Source organism: Atta cephalotes (genome assembly GCF_000143395.1).
Source record: "Atta cephalotes unplaced genomic scaffold scaffold00027, whole genome shotgun sequence".
Taxonomy (NCBI): Eukaryota; Metazoa; Arthropoda; class Insecta; order Hymenoptera; family Formicidae; genus Atta; species Atta cephalotes.
This window is the reverse complement of record NW_012130091.1, coordinates 2,697,815-2,719,879: the sequence shown is the minus strand read 5'-3', so window position 1 is coordinate 2,719,879 and position 22,065 is coordinate 2,697,815. Positions and strand designations below refer to the sequence as shown.

At 27.7% G+C, this 22,065-nt stretch overlaps 1 protein-coding gene across 1 annotated transcript in view; it reads right to left on the bottom strand.

Moving 5' to 3' along the window:
• The window catches only part of LOC105620602 (3-hydroxyisobutyryl-CoA hydrolase, mitochondrial-like), a 25,902-nt gene extending 4,301 nt beyond the window's left edge, over nucleotides 1-21,601 (bottom strand). Inside the window, exon 1 of the mRNA XM_012202093.1 lies at nucleotides 21,598-21,601. Coding sequence (XP_012057483.1) covers nucleotides 21,598-21,601 — 4 coding nt within the window. The remainder of the gene's footprint in view (nucleotides 1-21,597) is intronic.
• Nucleotides 21,602-22,065: the final 464 nt, after the last annotated feature.

Genomic DNA, 22,065 nt, shown 5'->3' with positions numbered 1-22,065 from the left:
TTTATTTAAATAATTTTTATTATTTATTTTTTTTGAATGATTTTTTTTTATAAATTATTTTAAGATATAAAAAATTAAATATTATTAAATTATCTTAATGAAATATATTATTATTATATATTTAAATTATCTTAGCCATCTAGTATCTTATAAACAATTTATATTAACGAAGAATTAGATTTTTCTAAGAATTAGATTTATATTGGTTTTCTTTTTTCCGTGCAAATGATATAAATGCTCACATCGCACAGTGGGCTAGGAGACCAGAAAAAGTGGCTAAAAATACTAAAAGTACTGCTCCAATTGTATTTAAATTGAATATTCAGGGGTTTTTGAGATCACTGATATTGAATTCAAATTTAAAAATTCAAAATGGTGAATCCAAAATGGCGGAATAGAATGTTAAAAAAAATGTCAAACCTCATACCATATAAATGTATTTACTTAAAACTGATGTTTTTATACGTCTACATATACATCTGTATATACAACCAAATTAGTTGAAGAAATAAAATTATTTTTAAAAAATGATGTAAATTATTATGATAAACAATTTGTATAATAAACGTATAATAAAGTAAATAATGAAAACACACACACACACACACACACACACACACACACATATATACATAATTATTATGTACGAATCTGTTATAAATCCGATTACTGTAATGATTATTTAAAGAAATATAAATTATTTAAAATTAAAAGATTTAATTTAAATGTATGCTAAGAATTTTTATAGTATTTTAATTTTAATAATTTTAAAAATTATAGACACATTCTTTTTTTGAATATTTTTTAAAATGTTTTTTAACGTTTATTAAAATTAAATCCAAATAATTATTATTACATAAGAATTTATTTTTTTTGTTGCTTATTGTCAACGTTATGAATTTTCAACTAATTTACATCCTACGGAGAGGTAAAGTTTAAGGACGTTCTCCGAAAAAATCCATTTTCTTTAGAATTTTCTTACAGAAACTTACAGAATAAGCTTGTTTTAATGTCCTGAATATATAATGTATGTGAAACTCAATACTTGGAGCGGGATTAAAAATCAAAATATTCCATTTCAAAGTTGAATATTTGAAAACATTGGAGAATAAATAAATATTACACAAGGAATGCTATTTATGACTTATATTTATGACTTATTTATTTTCGTTTGGGATCTCTATTAATTCTAAGAATTATATTTGCATACTTGCTTGCTCTAAACATGTGTGGCGGGAAGACTGGAAGCGTTGGAAGGGATAAAATTGAGAGGGGCCTGCTTATCGTTGAAATGTTGATGGAGACATGATCACGTGACCATTTGGAAGACTGTGCAGAGAATAAATAAATATTACACAGGGAATGCTATTTGCGTCAAAACGATCGACAATTGTAGTCAATTTCTAAATTAGAAAATATATAGACACAGAATTAATAATCGTATTGTTCTGAAATTTTGTATAAATGTACATTTATTTCTTTGGATAATAATAATAACTTTTCTAAATTGAATGCTGCCAATGATTGTTGGCCACTTTTGGCCAGTTTCTGGTGTCTCCTAGCCCACTGTGCACCGGTCCAATTCCGAATTATGAAGTCTGTTCGTATTGCTTGCATTTTTTGCATTCAATTGTGGACCGATCGTGAGCGCGCTGATTGTGTTACGAGTGTTAATTAGACCACAGCCTACATTCGAATTAAAAGATAATGACTTATATATAAATTGATATGTTAAAAAAAGAAATATTATTGTATTATATAGACAATATGTTGAAATACGTTTACATGACACTGCGTGATGGAAAAAGAATAAAATCGTTAGTAACGCGCATATGATATTAAAGATGTAGTCTCACCTGTGATACATCGCGATCCTGACATTGATAACCATCTAAGTACAGTAACACGTGCAATTATAGCACCAACACTCGCGGAATAATATAATTTTCCTGTGATGCTCTGTATTTTATTATAAAAGAAATATAATTGCAGGTATTTGACGCACTAATTTCTAACTCTGATTTCAGGTCAAACTTACCATGTTTGTGCTGCGTTTGGTTTGAACGTCTAAACACTTATAAGTGTTATGTATATATATGTATATATATGTTTATATATGTATATATATGTATATATATATGTTTTGCAAGCATTACTAAAAATCCTTTATTATTCATGTTCACATTGACAATGTAAATTATAAGCGTTTACAAAAAGTCGTACGTATATAATTAACATATAATGACCAAGGCAACTTTTTTATAATCTTTCGCAAATATAATTACATATTCTAGGGTAACTCTGGCAAATACGCCGCGCTGGGATTTATGCCGCAGAAGTCAGAAAAATTAGAAGGAGTCGGAGTAATTTTCTTGCTACTACTCTGTTACATGCCTTTATGTTATATTATGATTTCAGCTCCTTACTGTTAATATTAATGAAATTATTGTGAGTTGAATATCATTTTAATCATTTTAAATAACATCATCATAAATTATAATCTACATAAAATGATTACTGTAGGACGTGTAAAAGATTTAGTGATTATTTCGTGATACATACATGTAGTGGAATAGTAAAACATATTGTGTAGCGAAATACAAGTGCTTTGCTTTCGTATTCTTTGTTTAGTTTGTTGTCTTGTATATCCCTCCTGTTTGGGATATACGGCATTTTTAGCAAGATGCATACATAGTGTACAGATTCAGTACACTAAATGCAATAAACGCACATTATACAAAAGATGTACTTCATGTCATAACTCTTGTAATATTGGATTGTCCGAAAAGTTCATGCCGATGTTGAAGGAAAATTGAAACGCAGAAAATTTAAATTTTAGTATACATTTATTAAATGATATAGGTTAGTCGGCACGAACTTTCCGGGTAACCCATATATGTAGAAAGATTGTAATTATACTATATTATTTATTGCTTCATATACATATTTATCATTCTTATTCCTTAATAAAACTTTATAAACGCAATTTTATAAGTTATTGTGTCATTATATGTTTTATTTATATGCATTATTTGTAAATTTTTCATGAGTCGCACATACCTCTCTTTCTCCTACCCCCTATGAATAACCATATATCTCATTCTTATAGGATATACAGCAAAAATGCAAGAGTTTCAGAAAGTTTATTTTTAATATAAAAAATAAATATTTCAGATTTTTAATATTTTTTTCATAGTACACTCAGCAAACGAGAAATTATTGAAAAATATTGAAAATTATTCATTAAAGTGAATCAAGTTTTTGAATTTTTAAAATCTGGTTTCTATCCGTAATCCTTGAATCTGTAATTATGGATTAGTTATTTATTTTCTGTATCTCACCCAATGTGCATAGAAATGAAACTTGTGACCAATCTGATTGAATCCGTAATTACGTATTGATAATTTACTTTGATATCTTACCCAATGTTCAACGCAATGAACATGCAACTAGAATTTAACGTGCGATATAATTGAAGAATTGTCTATGGGAGATCCACCAACTGCTAATCACCGATCTCGAAAAATGGTATCATTGAAAGCACGCACAAAGGTGATATACATAAACCGTTGCCTGTCAAACAAAAACCCCGGTGTGATATTGAGTATGACATTACGGATCCATGGCGACAAGATAATTTCCTGGCCACGACATGGTTATATCCGGGAATCCTGTTATCGTGAATCTATAATGTATTGTCTCTATATATAGTATTGTATAGCTTGTTGGGGAAGATACGACTCATACATCTGTGATCATCTTGGTGCATGCTTTTCTAAATATGATAAATCACTTTCTCATTCGCAGACTATCGCTTCATTTCTGAATCTATTTATCCACTAGAGTTCACATTATTATGTTTAGCTAGATGTATAGATTCAGTGTATTCAGTGTATTCAGTGTATTCAATGTATTCTTTTTCGCAGATTCGAAAACTTAATGTCCAATTTAATCCGTTCTCGTTTGCTGGGAAGAAACGCTGAATGGTTCCTTGCGAATTTCTTAATCTTCTAAGTTTTTTGAGTTCTACTATCCAAATGGTTTTGATAGATAAACGAAAAAGTTAAAACAAGCATAGGATTTATTCGAACATTAGATTTCTTTTTATCATGGTCTTTTATGCTCGAGAAACCGAGAGTGAGATAGGGATTTTGATAAGCGTAAGCATCGAATATTGATTATGTGAACGATGAAATAACATTTAATAGATATAAACAGTATAAATCAATCATTTAAGTCGCAGATCTCTTTCAAAATAATTATGGATTTTGCTAAATATGCGATAATTAAAGATTAAAATTAATTAATAATTATATTAATATTACTTGTCATATTAATCATCACATTATTATATATCATTATAACAAGGATAATATAGGATTACATGATTTTTATAATTAATTATGATAAATAGTAAGAGCTAATTTCTAAGTATATAAAATATATTCGCGTATGTTTTTTTCTCTTATAGTATAATTCATTTGTATTCATATGTAGGAAAAGAAATAATAACGAGAAGTCATTTCTAACCAATCAAAAACTTATGTTGACGAAATTATTTTATTTAATACAATTAATGATAATTATGTGCTATAAACCAAGCTTGATCAATAAGAAGTCTATAGCCAAAAGCTGATAAGAATATATAATATATTGTAATTATGGATATTATCAGCATCGATCCGCCTCAGTGAAACGTATTATAACTTTTTCCGTTTTCGCCAATCTTCGCAGCAGTCAACCGAAAATATCCTTCTTTAGAAGAAATAAAAATTGCAATATGTTATACAATATTTTTTATACAGTTTTTATACTCTATATAATAATATATATAATAATATAATAATATATATAATATATGAGCAATTTTTTTCATTTTCTCAAATTAAGAAAAAACAATAATACAGCTAAAATTATCCTTTTATTTATTTTTTATTCTTTATTTTTTTCTTTTCTTTTTTTTTATTCATTATTTTATTCTTTATTTTTAATTTAACTTTTTCTGTATTCGCAAAGAGATCACAAAAAAGAAAGAAAATGATATATCTACATATATATATATATATATACTTATTTTATATATAATGGTATTATTATACATATAATCGCATATTTGTTGTTTGTAATTATTTTTGTCTGTTGAATATGAATGCGTTGTCCAAATTTGGCTATCACAACGCAAGAGATACAAATGGCAGCTTATAGAAAATCTTTCCATTATATTTTGTCAATTTTATATTACTTTTTGATTTAACATGCTCCGATTATATTTTTTATGTATTGTATTTTTATATGCTTTAAGTTCGAAAAACACAATAAATATGTTAATTGTATCATACAGTTAGTTTACACGTTTGACTTTCTTTTGTTCTACAAAATATAAATATGGATTTAATATTGCATTTGTTAAAAAATTTATATATTCGAAAATTGGAGATTGTTTGTTGGATGCTGCACTGTAAAAATTACAAAACAGAGCAAAGAAGGAAAAACTGCAGACGCAACTACTCTCGCAATAGAAAAAGCAACTACAAGTCTTCTATTCCGATGTTGAAGGAAAATTGAAACGCAGAAAATTTAAATTTTAATATATTTATTAAATTATATAAGTTAGTCGGCACGAACTTTCCGAACAATCCAATATAGATAAAGATTTAAATAATCAAGTTATATAATTTTTGTGAATAAATATACTAAATATATTAAAATATATTAAAATATATTAAAATATATTTATTATATTTAAATAAATGTAAAATAGATTCTAGGAGTCAATTTTATCTATTAGTATAAATAGTATGAAAACATATCGTTGTAAAAGAATTGTGGGTGATAGAGCAATTTGACGTTGTTATTTTTCGGATTTGGATCATCAAATTTCTATAAAAATTAATATAAATTTTTAAATACTTACAATAAAATAAGATTCCTTCTTAAAACAATTAACGAATTATTAACAAATGAACTTTAGGCGCTGCAATAATTGCGCGTTTATTTTGATTAATCTAAGACAATCCTCTAAAAATAATATATTTGTCGAATGTTTCAACTAACTTCTTCAGCGGGAAAATTACGTAAAATCCATAAAAAAAATCTTCCTGTGATTACACTCCAACATTAAATTTATAACCAATTAGTAAGTTGGATAGTCAACGATAGTTTGACCTTAAATGTAATAATTGAATATCAGAGTCAACAATATTAAAAACTTGCAAGAAATGCTGTGGAGATTCACCTCAGGAACACGTTAAATACAAATTAGTCTTAACATATAATTATTGTAACGCAAATTCTTTAAGTGAATTAAAAAATATTTTAAACACGACGACAATTAAATAAATATAGTGTATATTGTACAAGTCAATGAAGTTCATACTGCAGTGTTAATCGTAATGAAAATGGATTATTTTTAGCTATAGACTTTTAGTTGTCGGTCACATAACAAAAATATGAAACTAAGTAACTCAGGGTCTTTGTTTAAATTAATTCTGTTGTTTTATCACTTGATATTTATCATTTCTGATATTAGTCTTTTATTGTAGTTACGTTCTATGTCTAATATTTACGTTATTCCAATCAAAATCGTGACGTGTTTTATAATTCGTGACAACCGAAGAATTGATTTTCTTTTTATTGATATTTTATTTTTATGTTCGGAAATCCTTGTTTTTAATTGTCTACTTGTTTGTCCAACATAGGACGCGTCACAATCATTACAAGAAATTTTATACGCTATGTTCTTTTTACAATTTGGAGAAAGAGAATCTTTTTATCATTGAACTGAATCTATCGAGACTAAAAAACGAGATTTTTGTACTAGTATTTTTGATAATATTTTTAAATTTTTCGGAGATAGATTATATGGAATTGTGAACCAGCTCGTTTTTTCTTATTATCCTTTTTTGAAGAATCATTATTTTTATTGATGGTTTGCTTGAAAGTTTTTTTATTTTTTAGAATTTTAATTCTTTCTCGTATTATATCAAAAATGAAATTTAATGAATAACCGTTGTCTAATAAAATTTTAATCATCTGTTCAAGGTTCTTTTGATAGAAAACTGAGTGCAAGATTTAAAAAATCCTGTCAACTATCCTTATTACAGTTCCTTTTTTTGAGATATCGGGTGTTGAGACTAGTAATTAAAATATCTTCCCGAGAAAGATGGTGATATATATCAAACTTGATGACATTGTTTTTTATAATAATAGTAGTATCTAGAAAATTGATAGTTTTTTTATTGCTAATCTCACATGTGAATTGTATTCCAGGATGGTAAGAATTAAATTTTTGTAGTATGAGGTTGGCTCCAGATAATGGAATAGCCATAATTATGTCATCAACATATCTGTAATAGAACGGGATATCAAAATTAAGTCTTCAACACTTATTCCTTTAAATCTTGCATCATATCTGTTAATATTGGAAATAATGGAAACCTCAGATGTAACGAATTTTTGTAAATCTGGTCAAACTTATAAGATTATCTAATATATGTCGAATTAAAAACAAAATCTTTGAGAAATTCGTTTTTTGTTGTATGTTACATTTTGAAGTGTTGAAGACTTTTAATTTTGATCCCGTTCTATCTTGTCATAATTTTCACAACTCAACTTCAAACATATTTTCGCGCTCAAATCAGTAGTTTGTACGGTATTATCCACTCACCCAATCTATATCGTTAATTCGACAATTAGATGTATAATTTTCTTATAAGGTAAAAAACTAGATCAATTCTGATTTGACCTTATATATTGAATAAAAGTGCATGTATTAGAACGTACAATAATAGAACAATTATGTATCCAATCTTTTACAAATTAATACATAAATGTCTAAATAACGCAAAAATATCTAAATCATTTCTCATTTAACTGCGTTTATATTTTTCATTGTTATTTTATATATTCGAGATCATCTTTTACATTAATTGTTTCCAATTTAATACTATTTTTGTTAAATATAATGAAAGCATTATTCCTTTTTCGGTTGTAATAATACAATTTTGATCTTTGTAGTGATTTTATTACAGGTATATAATACGTAATAGATCTTCTATTTTCTTTAATGCAGAAAAATCGTTTGATTATAGTTAGAGGATTATGGTTTGACGTCAACTTCTAGTTAAATGCATTTTGATTAAATCAAACAAAATTATCAAGAAATGATCAAGACAAGAAATTTCTTATCTTGAAAAGATAAAACAAGAAATGTTCTTTAAGACAAGAAATCTTGTCTTGATGAAACACTAGTTATATTTTTATATAGAGGATAAGGATTATAGACATTTAAATATACTTTTATTTTATACCAATTTTTTATTTTCATTTCATACAGCATCTTATTTCTCACATTAAATCACATATGTCAAACTTAATTTTACTATAAGATATGGTAAAATTAAAACATTATTAATTATTTATAACTAGAATTGTATATAATATAACTAAAATTATAAACACAAGCAACAATTTTACAACATTAAAATTACATATATCGAAGTTTTCTTCAAAATAACGCAATCTTCTGAGTGTAATTTTTTCAATTTTATTAAAAATTTTCATATTGTATAAAAACAATTTTAGATAAACGAGACAGTAGCAATTCTTCACAAATTGTCCAATTATAATCTCGATGAGGAATTACGTAATCTGGTAAATAATGACAAAATTTTATGTAGAATTTTAATTATTATATACATAATTTTATTAACGCTCATAGAAGTTCGGACATATGCATAAATTTCATCAAATGATTATGTAAAAAATGAGGGCATGATAAAACAGCAATTGTGTTATTTATTTTTGTTTAATTTGTCAGGCATTTTTTTTTGTTTATTATAATTAAAATTGCGTTATCTGTTTATACACGTTAGGATATTAGGACTTATTCACACGCTAATGCCATAGGTAAGCTAAGAAATTTTATATATAAGTTTTATATATAAATCATTTTTTATTTTATACGGAAAAGAGAATATTTGTAATTTATTAATTTGTAATTTTACTATCAGTGTACTATAAAATGAACACTATGCATTTTAGCACATGAAATTGAAAACATTTTATGAAAATTTTGCAATAGTGTTATACGCAAGTGGTCTAAAATATATAAACAAAATATATATTAAATATATTAAAAAAATATATAAAATATATAAAAAATATATCTACATGAAATATATCTAAATGAAATTCATAATGTTGAATTGGATCCAATTTGAATTATTTCCAATCATTTCTATAAATAGCCACTGATTTTTTTCAATATATCATTAACTTAAATTAACTAAAATAATGGAGTTAAATGTTTAACTCAAAAGAATACATTATATTTATCTAAACATTAATTATTATTAATACAAACACTATTTACTCTGAAACTAAAAAATGGATAGGTTTTGACACATATTAAAATTAAAAATAACAAAATGTTATTTAATTAAAAGACAAACTTTTTAACCTGATAATCGTCGATTTCAATGACTAATCATGGTTCATGAGGCAAAGCGATATCTTTTGTCAAACTTTTACTTTTTATTGAATGTATTTTCATCAAAATGTTATTAAATCCGATTAAGAGTGCCATATAAATGTGGTCACAGTTTCTCAATGGCAAAACGCAGAACACCTAGTTACTTAAGTCCTCAACGGCAAATATCTAGATGAAGGATATTTTCTATTTGATGGAAAGTACACACAAATCGACACAAGCGTCGTTCTATCCTTCTTGATTTTTAGAGAGTGACAAAGATAGAACGATACTTAATTGTGTCGACTTATTGTCATTAAGGGTGTGTTCGGGGGAGACACTATTCACGCTAAGGATGCAAACGCTACCAACGCTGTTCGTGGAGCCAATAGTGCGATAGCAAACTCCAACTGAAAGATCTTAGCGTAGCGTAGGTAGCGTTTAACCAGAGAGATTTAATATTCGAGATTAAGTTAATGTAGGGGATTTTGTTTTCAATCACCGACCAACTTTTCTCTGTAATTTAAATTTTTAGGTTTTGTAAAGTATATATGTAACATAAATTTTTAATTTTCTTGTAGGGAATAACAGAACACAATCTCAATTGCAATCTCTATGATGGCTTGCCGTTAGGCCGGTAGTAGAAGTAAACTAGATCAAAAAATTAATAGTTGTAGGCTTTTTAGTTTATTTAGAGCTTTATATTCTTCGCGGATCATGATTCCCGCACGGCCATGTGGCGCGGCCAATAGGAAAATCTCGCGCATTAGTACACGCGACCCGCGAATCGCGAACGTCCTGCGAGGCGTTCCTGCAGGAACAGGCAGGCGACGAGGGAGTTTAATGTAGACAACCTGTGGGAAAGATACTGAATAAATACGTTTGCTTAAGGAAATCATGACATTCCTCTAATTATCCCACATAGTTACACTGAATAAATTAATCAGATAAAGAAGAATCCTTTGTCGATTTGAAAAGAAGCATATCTACATCTAATAAGGACCCGAAGCATCTGCAGCGGAATATCCTGCCACACTATACCGCAATAGTAACTTTTTTCCGTACACAGGAATTAAAAATCACCAGTAATAAAATACCTCTGACTTTTACATTTGTAATGAAATCAAATACACAAGTTTGAACTCTGCAGAAACTTTGAAAAGTTAAAGATGATACAAACAAGAATTATTCACTCCTAGTGGCAAGCCATCAATAGCAGAGATTGAAATTGAGATTGCATTCATTACTATAAAATTTGAAATTCACACGTTACGTACGTATGTTTATTCTACGAAATTCTAAAGAGAAAAAAATTTGATTCCATTAGAGACAGAATCCTCTCAAACATTAATTTATTTTTTATTTAATTTTCTTGACGAACGCTATCAACGCTACGCTAGGATCGTTCACAGATCTGTAAACGCTAACGCTACCAATACACTATCTCGGAATAGCATTGATAGCGCGCAGTTGTGACGTAACACGCTACTATTAGTGATGTCATGATCATGTTTGTTAGTGCTATCTGCAACAGTTCACTCCGCGAACAGTTTGCTAAATAGCACGAATAGCGTCTCTCCGAACGCATCCCAAATGGAAAATATCTAGTTCTTCGATTAATCTCGATATTTCATTTTACATAATTTGCTCCATGCACATTATATATGGTTATGTTACGTACAATATTGCCATTAGTGCCAATGCTGGTCTGCTTTGATTAGAATCAAAAGCCATCTGTTATCGAAAAAACGAACCGTACATTTTTCCTGGTCTGATCGACGATGTTAATAAAATCAAAAATTTCAGATTTTATGTCGCAATATCTCCGCTTATAGGGCATGTAGAGAAAAAATAAAAACGCTTTCATTATATATTTTGAGCAAATGCAATTGATTGAGCACACTTAGAACTTGACTGGTTCAGCCCTTATTGAGATCCAATAATCTGCCTTACACAACTCACCGATTCGTAAAGTAGCCACGGCATAAATAATTTAACATAAATATTTTCATTAAGTATAATGAAAGTATAATGAAAGTATAATATATTTCTTTCAAATGTACAGTGCAGTTTTGACCTTCTTTATCGTTTTACTACAGGTATATAATCTCCTACAGGTATATAATCTCCTACATAACACAATGGTACAAGAAAAACCTCTCAGAAATATGAATAATACGTTTTCTGAAGATTTTTTTTTGTGCTTAACATGGTACCGTTGACAGAGTTTGCTATGCACGTCAGGATTTTGAGTAAATCGAAATGAATTGGAGCAAAAATATTTTTGGCCAATTGTAATATTTTTTTGTGGCAAAAGAATTCAAGGTAACCAAGCATGATAGCACATTGAGTAAACTAATGTACGAATTGTTTTATATTCAATGTTTCATATTCATACATTTGCTGACATCAATACATATATGAAGCAATATGATTGTTTTTGCATGCAATCAGTTGATGAAATTTTAAAAACAAACAACCAGCAATAGCTGTATGTTACGCTATCGGCAAAATGACTGCAACATAACAGCAATGAATGATTAATCATTTCATCTTGAGCTATCCTTCTTATGAAGAAAATATGACGGCAACAAAGTAAAGACGTAACGATATCAATCCATTATGGCGTGTATGCCTTCAATTCTATGAAATTTTTTAATCGATGCCATCATAGTTCGTTAATAAAAAAATGTTATTACGAAATCACTCACTCGCGAGCATTATGCATCTCTGCCGACAGAGAACTACAGCAATAACTTGTAAATAAGAATCACATAAAAAAGAATATAAGGAGCGCAGCATTTCGCATGTGAAGTGATTCTCAAAGTAGAGCTTTAATATAAAATATAATCACACTATGATAGAATTCTAATTTCATCATGACATCAACATGATGGCATCTTGAATTCATGCCAAATAAGTTAGTTAAGATTCTATCATGTTGCTGTTAACCGTTGCAATAATAAATGCCGACAAACTAGAGAGCAAGGTACTTCCTCATTATGTGAAATAGTCCCCATATGATTTCTAAATTTGATTATGGCAAAATCGATAGCATCTTGATGGCATTATTTCGTTATACATATAGCATATATAGTGATCATTGTTTGACACATGTGTCGTAATGCTGTAAACATGATAGCTGCGGACAGCATGTTGATCACAACAAGTTGTTGTCTTTAGAAAGTAGAATTCTATTGAGTAACAGACATAATGCTGTCTCATCTTGTGCCGAGTTTATCGAAATTAATTGTTACAATGATATTTGGGAATATATCAGCAAACACTCGATGAATTTGATTATTTGGGAAATACTGATCTCTAAACAAACTCAACAACATCTGCCCAGATAGCAAATTGCCTGCAGGTTGCTCAATTTGTTTGAAACTGCTTTGCTTAAATTTGCCTTCAATATCGGTTAAAAAAACGGCTTTAGATTTTGCTTATTATAGATTGCTGACTTTTATTACCACTAACTTTTATGGACAACTTGATGGCTACAGCCTTCTTATCATGTTAAAAATTACAAGGCAATATGATGGAAATAGTTTAACAGTTTTCGCCTAAAGTCTTACTCTAAATTGCAAATAATAGGTCGGCATTTTAACTGAACGTGAGTGTTGTCGTGGTCTCTGAACGTAAACGAAATGTAATCGAAGTTCACATTAAGTGTAATAAGCGTGATAACATTTTAAAGTATCAAGAGATTTTATTTACTTAGATAATATTTCAAAAAAGTATTATACTTTCATTTCAGATCCCTTAGGACTCACTTCAAAAAATTATTTTATTTGAACAAAACTGCTGAAAAATTTTTTAATTTTATGCCTTTTATTCTATTCTTTGTCGTTTTTTAAAATCGAGAAATTTAATTCAATGCATCCTTCTATTAAATGCCGCATACTATTCAATGACGCTCTATTTCTATTCATTTGACAAAAATATATGGACTAAATATTGTGTGTGTAATATGTATGAATAAATATGTGGACTAAATATTGTGTCTGTAATGTATATAAACATAAATTGTAAACATATGGCATATTATATAAAATCTAAAATTCGCGCGCGAATAACTATACTACTTGATAAAGAAATTATACGGTTATGAACCAAATTTTGTTTGAAAACTCTTGAATTATACTTCTGCATGCTCAGTTTATTTAAAAACTATTTTTTTTGTTGCAAAAAATTATTAAATGTGTCGAAAAACATTTTTGTTCTTTTCATTCCAATTTATTTAAAATCTTAATGTGCTGGGCCAATTTTGGCAACAGCATCGTGTTCAGCGCGAAAAAATTTCGAAAAATGTATTGTCATACTTCGGAAAAAAAGTGATTTTTTGTCGCACTGTTTTTACGAGTTTCTACATGTTGGTTTTACATACGTTTTTTAAATGTTTGTAGAAGACAGATTAGATACGTTAGAAACGTATATATAAAATGTATATAATTTAGAAAACATATATGAATCAATAGGTATTACTTGAGATGTAATAGATCTTCTATTCTTTCAAATGCACAAAAAAATGGTTTATGTTTTGATATCAATTTACATAATTAAATGCATTTTAATTAAATCAAACAGAATTTCAAATTCTTATGACAATTTTGAGATTTTACAAATAGAATGTTGAATTATTCTATTATCTATATTATTAAGGTTATGTTATATTATATTTTATATTATATTATAAAGCTTTTTTAAATATTTTTGGATCTGATGTGGATAAAGTAACAATTTTAACTTCAGCGCACTTTAACAATTCGATTATTGTGCCAGTTGACGCAAGTCAAGCGAACATACACTGTACTGTATATTTTATAACTTTTATCATGCATGTTTTATTCTGTACAGTAGAACAAAGGAAAATTTTATCCTTTTTTATTTCGATGAACTATAAAGAAGAATTATACATCATGCGTAGTTCGAAACGCACATGTGAAGTGATATTTTTCATAGCTGATGAGAAAATGGTTTCCCTTCTGATTTGTCAATGTAATTTAGAGTAGTGTATAGAAATTTTAAAGGTTAATGCAGTAGATTAATTCGAATTTCTTTATGTTATATTAATTTGTAAGTATCTGATAACACATAGATGATGGATGCATCCCGTTTCACGCATGATATTTTATTTATCTTTATTTACATTCAGTGAACAACTATGACATTTCATTATACGTGAAACGGAATGCACTCAAAATTAATATGAAAACATTATTTGATCAACACGAAATTCTGCAGATACACTTAATGAGAATTTATTCAATCACCATGAAATACGAATAGATTTAATGGAAAGGTGACATATATTTGTATATATACATAATTTTGCTGATGAGATTATTCAATCAACAAGAAATTTTGATTTACTTACCGGAAAAAATGTATTCGACCAAAATTTTGCTATATTTAGGAATGAATGAATTGTTCTCACTCGGTAATTCTTACAAGAATTCTGATTCGTCCGTTCAGACATACTGTGAACAGACACTGGTTTCCAAAATTAACTTAAAAAAATAAAACTATAAATGAGTATAAAATATAGACAATATCTTCCTATTTGTAGAAATCATATTATACCTATACATATTATATCTTTACAAAAGTAATAAAAGATAAGCTTTGATAGAAACAAATAATTTTACATCGCGCGATTTAATTAAACTGTATTATAATTCTAAGGACTGTCCAAGAAAAAAACCTTCCTACACAAAAACTCACATGTTCTCCAAACCACTTTAAAAAAAAAACAATTTTTTAATTTAGTAGGCTTTGCAATGAATGTAAGAAACGATTGAAACAGTTAATTTCGTAATCGCTTTGTTCTCAGTTGCAAAATGGCAAGTGAAATAGAAACACACAAATCCATATTCAAAATTTTTCAAGAACCCGGAGTTTCATCAAAATCGCGCGGGAGGCGGGAGTTTGCAGAAAAACGATGTCAATAATCATTATTTTCAAGGAACATTTGACTATCAACCGTAAAGAAGGATCTGGATGGAAAAAGGGTTTTTAGAGTCCAAAAACAACGAAGAAAGAGGGTATCCGAGAAAGTGACCGAGACCACCATAAAAAGTATGATAGAGGGGATTCCAGAAAAAATTAAAAATTTTTGTCAAAAGTAGTTTTTAAGAATTTTTTAAAATATAATTTTAATTGTAATTAAAAGACGTTTCTAAAATGGATTTGCTTTTGAAAATCGGTCAAGTGGTTTGGAGGATATGTGAGTTTTTGTATGGGAAGGTTTTTTTCTTGGACAGTGTCCTTAAGTGGACAAAACTGCACAAAATCATCCTTTAAAAATTTTTTAAAACTTGCTTTATCGATATTTTTAAACACTTCTTATACATAATTGTTTAAATCTTATATAAAACATTATAAACATGTTTTAAAAAATATAAGTTTTATTCTTAGATAAGAATATTATTATATAATATATTTTGCCAACTCTGAAACTATAATATATGCATCATATCACCATACGTTGTTACGAATATGCGATCACAAGTATAATGTACCCGCCATATTGTTTGTTAAAATTGTACTTTATATTTGCCGAATAATTGATTATTCGGCATATTATACATTATTGGCATATTATACATAGTATTATACATAGAATTATATTGGTAATGTGTCGAATATTCGTAGCATTTCTGTAAAACTGTGCGTTTTACTATATAAAATATTATATATGATATTATATAATATTAATAAATATTAAATATTATAATTAATAAACTAAATATTATATATAAACTTAACACTATCAATCTTATCCTATAATTTATACAAGTAATAACAAATAGAAAGTGAGCAAGCGTTATACTTTTATAACCAGTAACTGATAATTAGACTGCGGATATTTGTGCAAAATATTTAACTGAATATTTTGCATAAATTGCATATTTACAGATAGTAATCTTAATCTTTTTATTTTACTTTTTAATAACTCTTTAACGAATAACGATTGACTGCTAAAATTGTCCGGTTAATATTCAGTTAAGTATTTTGCATAAATATCTGCAGTCTATTGATAATGTATCTTTGATCAGTCAATACGATGCCAAATAATCATTTAATTTAATTACCTCATTTCCAATGTTTAGAAAAGTATGTTTATTAGATGCAATTCTGAATGAAATAAACGAATCTACCAGAAGAAAGTATTATTTTCTCGTGAAGCGAGATATTAAACATTAAGTTATTTGGGATAGAATACTTAAAATATGTATAATCGTTATGTCGCTATTAAAGCCTGTCAGACAATCAACTTTGTAGGCTAATCTATAATGAACCAATCACAATCAGTCAACTTCATTATGATTGGTAGTTAGAGTTGGTTATCGATACATAAGTTGTTGAGCTTCTCGAACGAACCCCCGTATAATATACAGAGTACGCAACATTGTGTATCTATGGCAATAGAATGATTCCTAGACATAATCCTTGTCAAGTTAGTACAGGTTATCTATCGAGAATCATCCTATCACTGGAGATCCGCAATGTTGTACACTCTGTATAATAATATTTATCTAGGAATCATCCTATTGACGTGAAACATCAAAATTCCGAAGTATTTGTTCGGGAAGCAACGCTTCTTATATTTGTAATCATCTCGGTGCCTGTTTTTAATAAAAATTGCAGTTAAAATCGATTAATAAAAAATTAATAACCTAACCTATCCCATCCTATGCGATACGTGAACACGCGCGCCTAACTACATGTATATGTATCTATGTAATTTACTGATATCTTCCCATTTTCATTCTTTTTTGAAACTGATTTCATTTACTGCGACATTCGCGGCGAAATCGTTACGAACATTCACGGTAAAACTTTATGGGAGATACTACTGCGGATATAGGAATGTTGTATACTTAATTGAAGGATAATCGTAGGAATGTTTGTATAACATATTTAATTGACACACATTATTGCGATGTTCTCAAAACATCCTCAGAACGCGTGCTGTTAGGAGATATATCACCTTCCCCTACATTAAAATTAAAAAATATATATATTAAATAATTATAATCACATATGTATTACCAACTATTTAATAAGTTGATATAAATTAGGAATTTTACTGTAAGTTCTTTACTGTAAGTTCCTAATAAACAGATATATTATATTAAAAAAAAATCTATTATCTTCGACTTTATAAGCCAAGAAGGAAGCTTGGTACAAATCCATATATTTTTCCTGTTGGTTATTCTTTTTTAAATCTACTTTTTATTAAACATACTGATCTCGATACATATAATACTTTCTTTTTATATTTTTTTTTCTTGCACATTTGCACAATGTTCTTATCTTATCTCTCCATGTACAATGTACCTAAAAATACTTTACAAATCAAATAGGAAAAATCTTTTTGTTCGAAAAAACTTGATCGAAATTCAAAAACTTGTTTGAAAACCAGTGAATGTATTTACCATTTATTATGTAATACTTAAAAGAAAAAAATAGAATGTTAAATATATATAGTACATATATACGACTCTGTATAATATTTAAACTATTTATTTTTTTAATGTCATAAGACTAATTAATAAATCTAAAAATAAAAGCAACACCATTAAAATTTATTCCATGTCATCATTTTAAGTAATTTTTAATTTTAATATTTATAAAAGTTATATAAGTAAGACAATTTTTCAGAGTACATTTTACTTTTCTAGACATCTTTCAATTTTATAGATTATATTATTCGTTGCTATTTCCTGGAGAAATCAAAAAATTGAAAAAGAAAAACTCAAAGAATTAATATGGCTATTAAAAAAAGCTGAAACTTTTTTTCTAGCAACAAATAGTTGTTAGAAAAATGTTTCAAATAAAAGTTGTAGGGTTAAAAAATCTATTTACTAATCACATTGATTTGACTTTGGATGGCGTCGACCAAGATCAAGGTCGGATCAATTTTTTTTAATAAGATAATTTATTTTTGATGCCAGAATCTAATACCTGGTGTCAAAAGCTTTTTAAACATTGTAATAATTCTTATTTTTCATTAAGTACTTTTCAAATTATACGGCTTGAAAGTTACAGTACCGCCGGCATAGCAGTACGCAAGATGTCCGACTGACGGCTAAAATCTTTTGAGCGTCATTCTGGATTACTTGCTGAAGAACATTTGTCAAGATCAAGATCATTGGAGATCATTGGAGATCAAGATCATTTATATCTTTTATTTTCATTTTTATACTAAAAATTCATTTTTCATAAAAATCAAAATAAGAAGTATATATTCCCATAATCTTGATCTTGACAAATATGATCCTGAACAACATTCAAGAGATTTTAATCGTCAGTCGGACATCTTGAGCAATTTTATGCCGGCGATACTGTAATTTTCAAGCCTTATAATTTGGAAAGTACTTAATAACTCTTTTTTTTACCCGACAGATTAACTGCAGCCAGACATATAAAATTTGGTAAATGCTTCCCTTTACAGCCCGCCCCAAATAACTTCTCACTAATAACCTTGATGTTGATTTTAACGTAATTTTCAAGTAATACTTACGTAAATAAAATATTAAGTAAAATATAAGATTGAATACATGAGACGTTAAAAATCAGTAAAAATAATTAAACATATTTCAAACTGACAATGAGTAAGAATAGGAACATATAAATAAGAAACCGTTATCAAAATTGAAAGCAACATCTTGTATATAAAAAACTAATAAGTATGAAAAAAGAAATATTAAGAATAAACTGTGTAATTGCTTGTCATTTTAAAGTCTAAGAAATAGAAATTAGAGAATTCTGTGAGAAATAGCTAATAGTCAAAATCTATTTTACATTCGACGATGAAAACAGATTCCAGGCAATAAAGTTATAATAAAACGATATAACTGTCACAAAAAGTAAAAAGGAAGATATGGAATGATGTATCAAAAGCAGATTAAATCTTAAAAAAAATTTATAAAATTAGAATGACATGTGACATTAGATTAAAAAAGTGATAGTTTGATGATTTAATAACTTACATACAATGCTTATGGCTTAGACATAATAACAAAGATTACTACGGAATTTTAAATTGTTTATTGGCAATTAACTACATCAAAATCTTGAGAACGACGAGCCAAGATGTGCATATATAACATACACAAACTATAAAATATCGTTATTCGTTTATTTTACTTAATTAATTTAGTTTGTCTTTATTTCTTTTGGCAAAGATAATATATAAATTTAAGTCAAATTTTATATATCACATAAATACATACTTTCTTCTTCGAAAGCGAATTAGTTTAATTTAGTCAATTGAACAAAATTTTTTTCAGTGTAGATGGTGGATGTATTTAAGTAGATATTACTGCATATCATGAGTCAAAAACGGAACATATGTGTTTGAGAATTTTTTCGACAATGAGAAAGATGAAGCTATATGTAAAACATAAGGAATTCCATGGATCACGTGTTTTCCAATTAATTTAAGGAAATATATGATTGCAAATCATTAAAAAATTTATGAAGAAGAATTGACGAAACATGGGATGAACAAAGTAAACAAGTTTGCGGAAAAAAAACTAAATTTTTGTTAAATTCTCCGTAGAAGAAATAAAAAATGCTTGTGTTACATTAGTTACAAAAAATCGCAAACTTTTTCATTGTTCGATTGCAACGCTTTTAAAATCCTTACAAATTTTCCAAGGATTAGAACTGCCTATAACAAATTGTAAAAATATAATAAATTATGTTTTTAAAAAATATGAAAATTTGAAAATTGTCATTAAAAAATCATGCAAAGGACAAATTTTCATTTGCAAAGGACTTTGCAATATAAGACTTGAATCACAAAGACAAGAAGAAAAATCTTCTATCATTTTGCAATTTTCGTATGAGTTAACAAGATATCAATTAATTAAATATCGAATATTGGTTTTCAATAATTATTTACTCAAATACTATTAACTTTACAGAAAAATAGCAAGAGACAAAAATTGTTTATTCTTCTCATAGAGCTCTAAGATTTTTTAACTTTTTTGTGCTGCATTTTTTTATTGACAACTATTTTTACAACATGAGAAAATGCGATATTAAAAAATTCTGAAAAAATTCTCAGAATTCTATGAGAAAAAAATTAACAATTTTTATCATTTGTTGTTTTTCTGTGGATAGTACTTGAGTACAAAATTATTGAAAAACCAATATTCGGCAATTATTATTAGCAATTATTAATAATTAATATCTTGTTAACTATTACAAAAATTGTAAAATGGTAAAGGACATTTCAACTCAGTTTTATCCGCTCTACCTCCTATGCAAAAGTTTTATCATTACTTATCACATCTTATCACACCTTATCACATGTATAAGTATTTGATTAAAATTAAAATTGTATGAAGGCATTATGAAAAGCAGCTTAATGAACAAAACGCTTTATATGTATGTGTCACATGTACGATTGAAAAAATGTGAAAAGCTGAAATGGTTCTCTTCGGGACACGATCTCCAGATCTCGGTATCGGTTGCTAATTTTATTCGAACTGGTCGCAATCGAAAGATACCGATGACATTATACCTATAATAAAAGTATTTTTAGATTTTTTTATTGCAGTTTTAGTTTCTGAGTAATTTAATTAATCTAAAATTTGTTGATGAGAAAAAAAATTCAGATAAAACTAGTGATAGCATCGCAAATTTGGCAATGGCATGAACATATATGCAATAACATTTACACATTAAGCGATCAAGCGACCCATTTTAGAGGAAAACCCTTTATTATGAGGTAGGCGCCTAATATGAAATAGCGGCGTTTCTACTAAACTAATAAACTACGCTATCTATTGATTCCACCATGAATTTATTGCTCTTAAATTAAAACTTATTTAGTAGAACATTCATTATTAGATCATGCCTATAGTCATTGTAAAAGAGAGATTTTAGAATTTGGATGTCTTCAAATTTTATTAAGATGAGCCTTTAAATCTTATTTATTATTTAATAAATAAATATTTGACAATAAATTTTTGTAGTGATAGAGTAAGGAGTACTAATAGAAAAATGGGATATGTTGAATTGTTTAATTATAGAAGTTAGATTTAGATTTGATGATCGTAAAACCAGGCGTGGAAATCGTAATATGAGATACTCAGGATATTTGTAATAACCCATGTTCCTATTATAGTGAAAATCGTTGCTAAAATATAAATATTATTGTATAATAATAAAAAAAACAACCGGAATGAACATCGAAAACGTACCTATTTCTGCGCAGATGCTTGATTCCAACTACCTGAAAGACAAGTTCTGGGTATAATCTATCGCATGCTTATTTTTCACGCACGCTGTTTGATTGTATTTTAGAAACATTAAATAAAGTTTTTTAATTGCAATACTGATATACTTTGCGTTTTAATATCGATTTCTCATATTAAGGCATCTCATATTAAGAGCACAAATTTTTGACTTTGTGATTTGCTCACTTTTTACATTCTTTAATTTTCAAAAAAAAGGAATTTAAATTAAATTTTATATAACGTTATCTTAAAGCTTATTAAATTCTCTTCAAAATGACCTATTATTTTTTAAATTCTGCTTATGGACTTCTAGTATTTACCTAAAACGGACTCGGTATC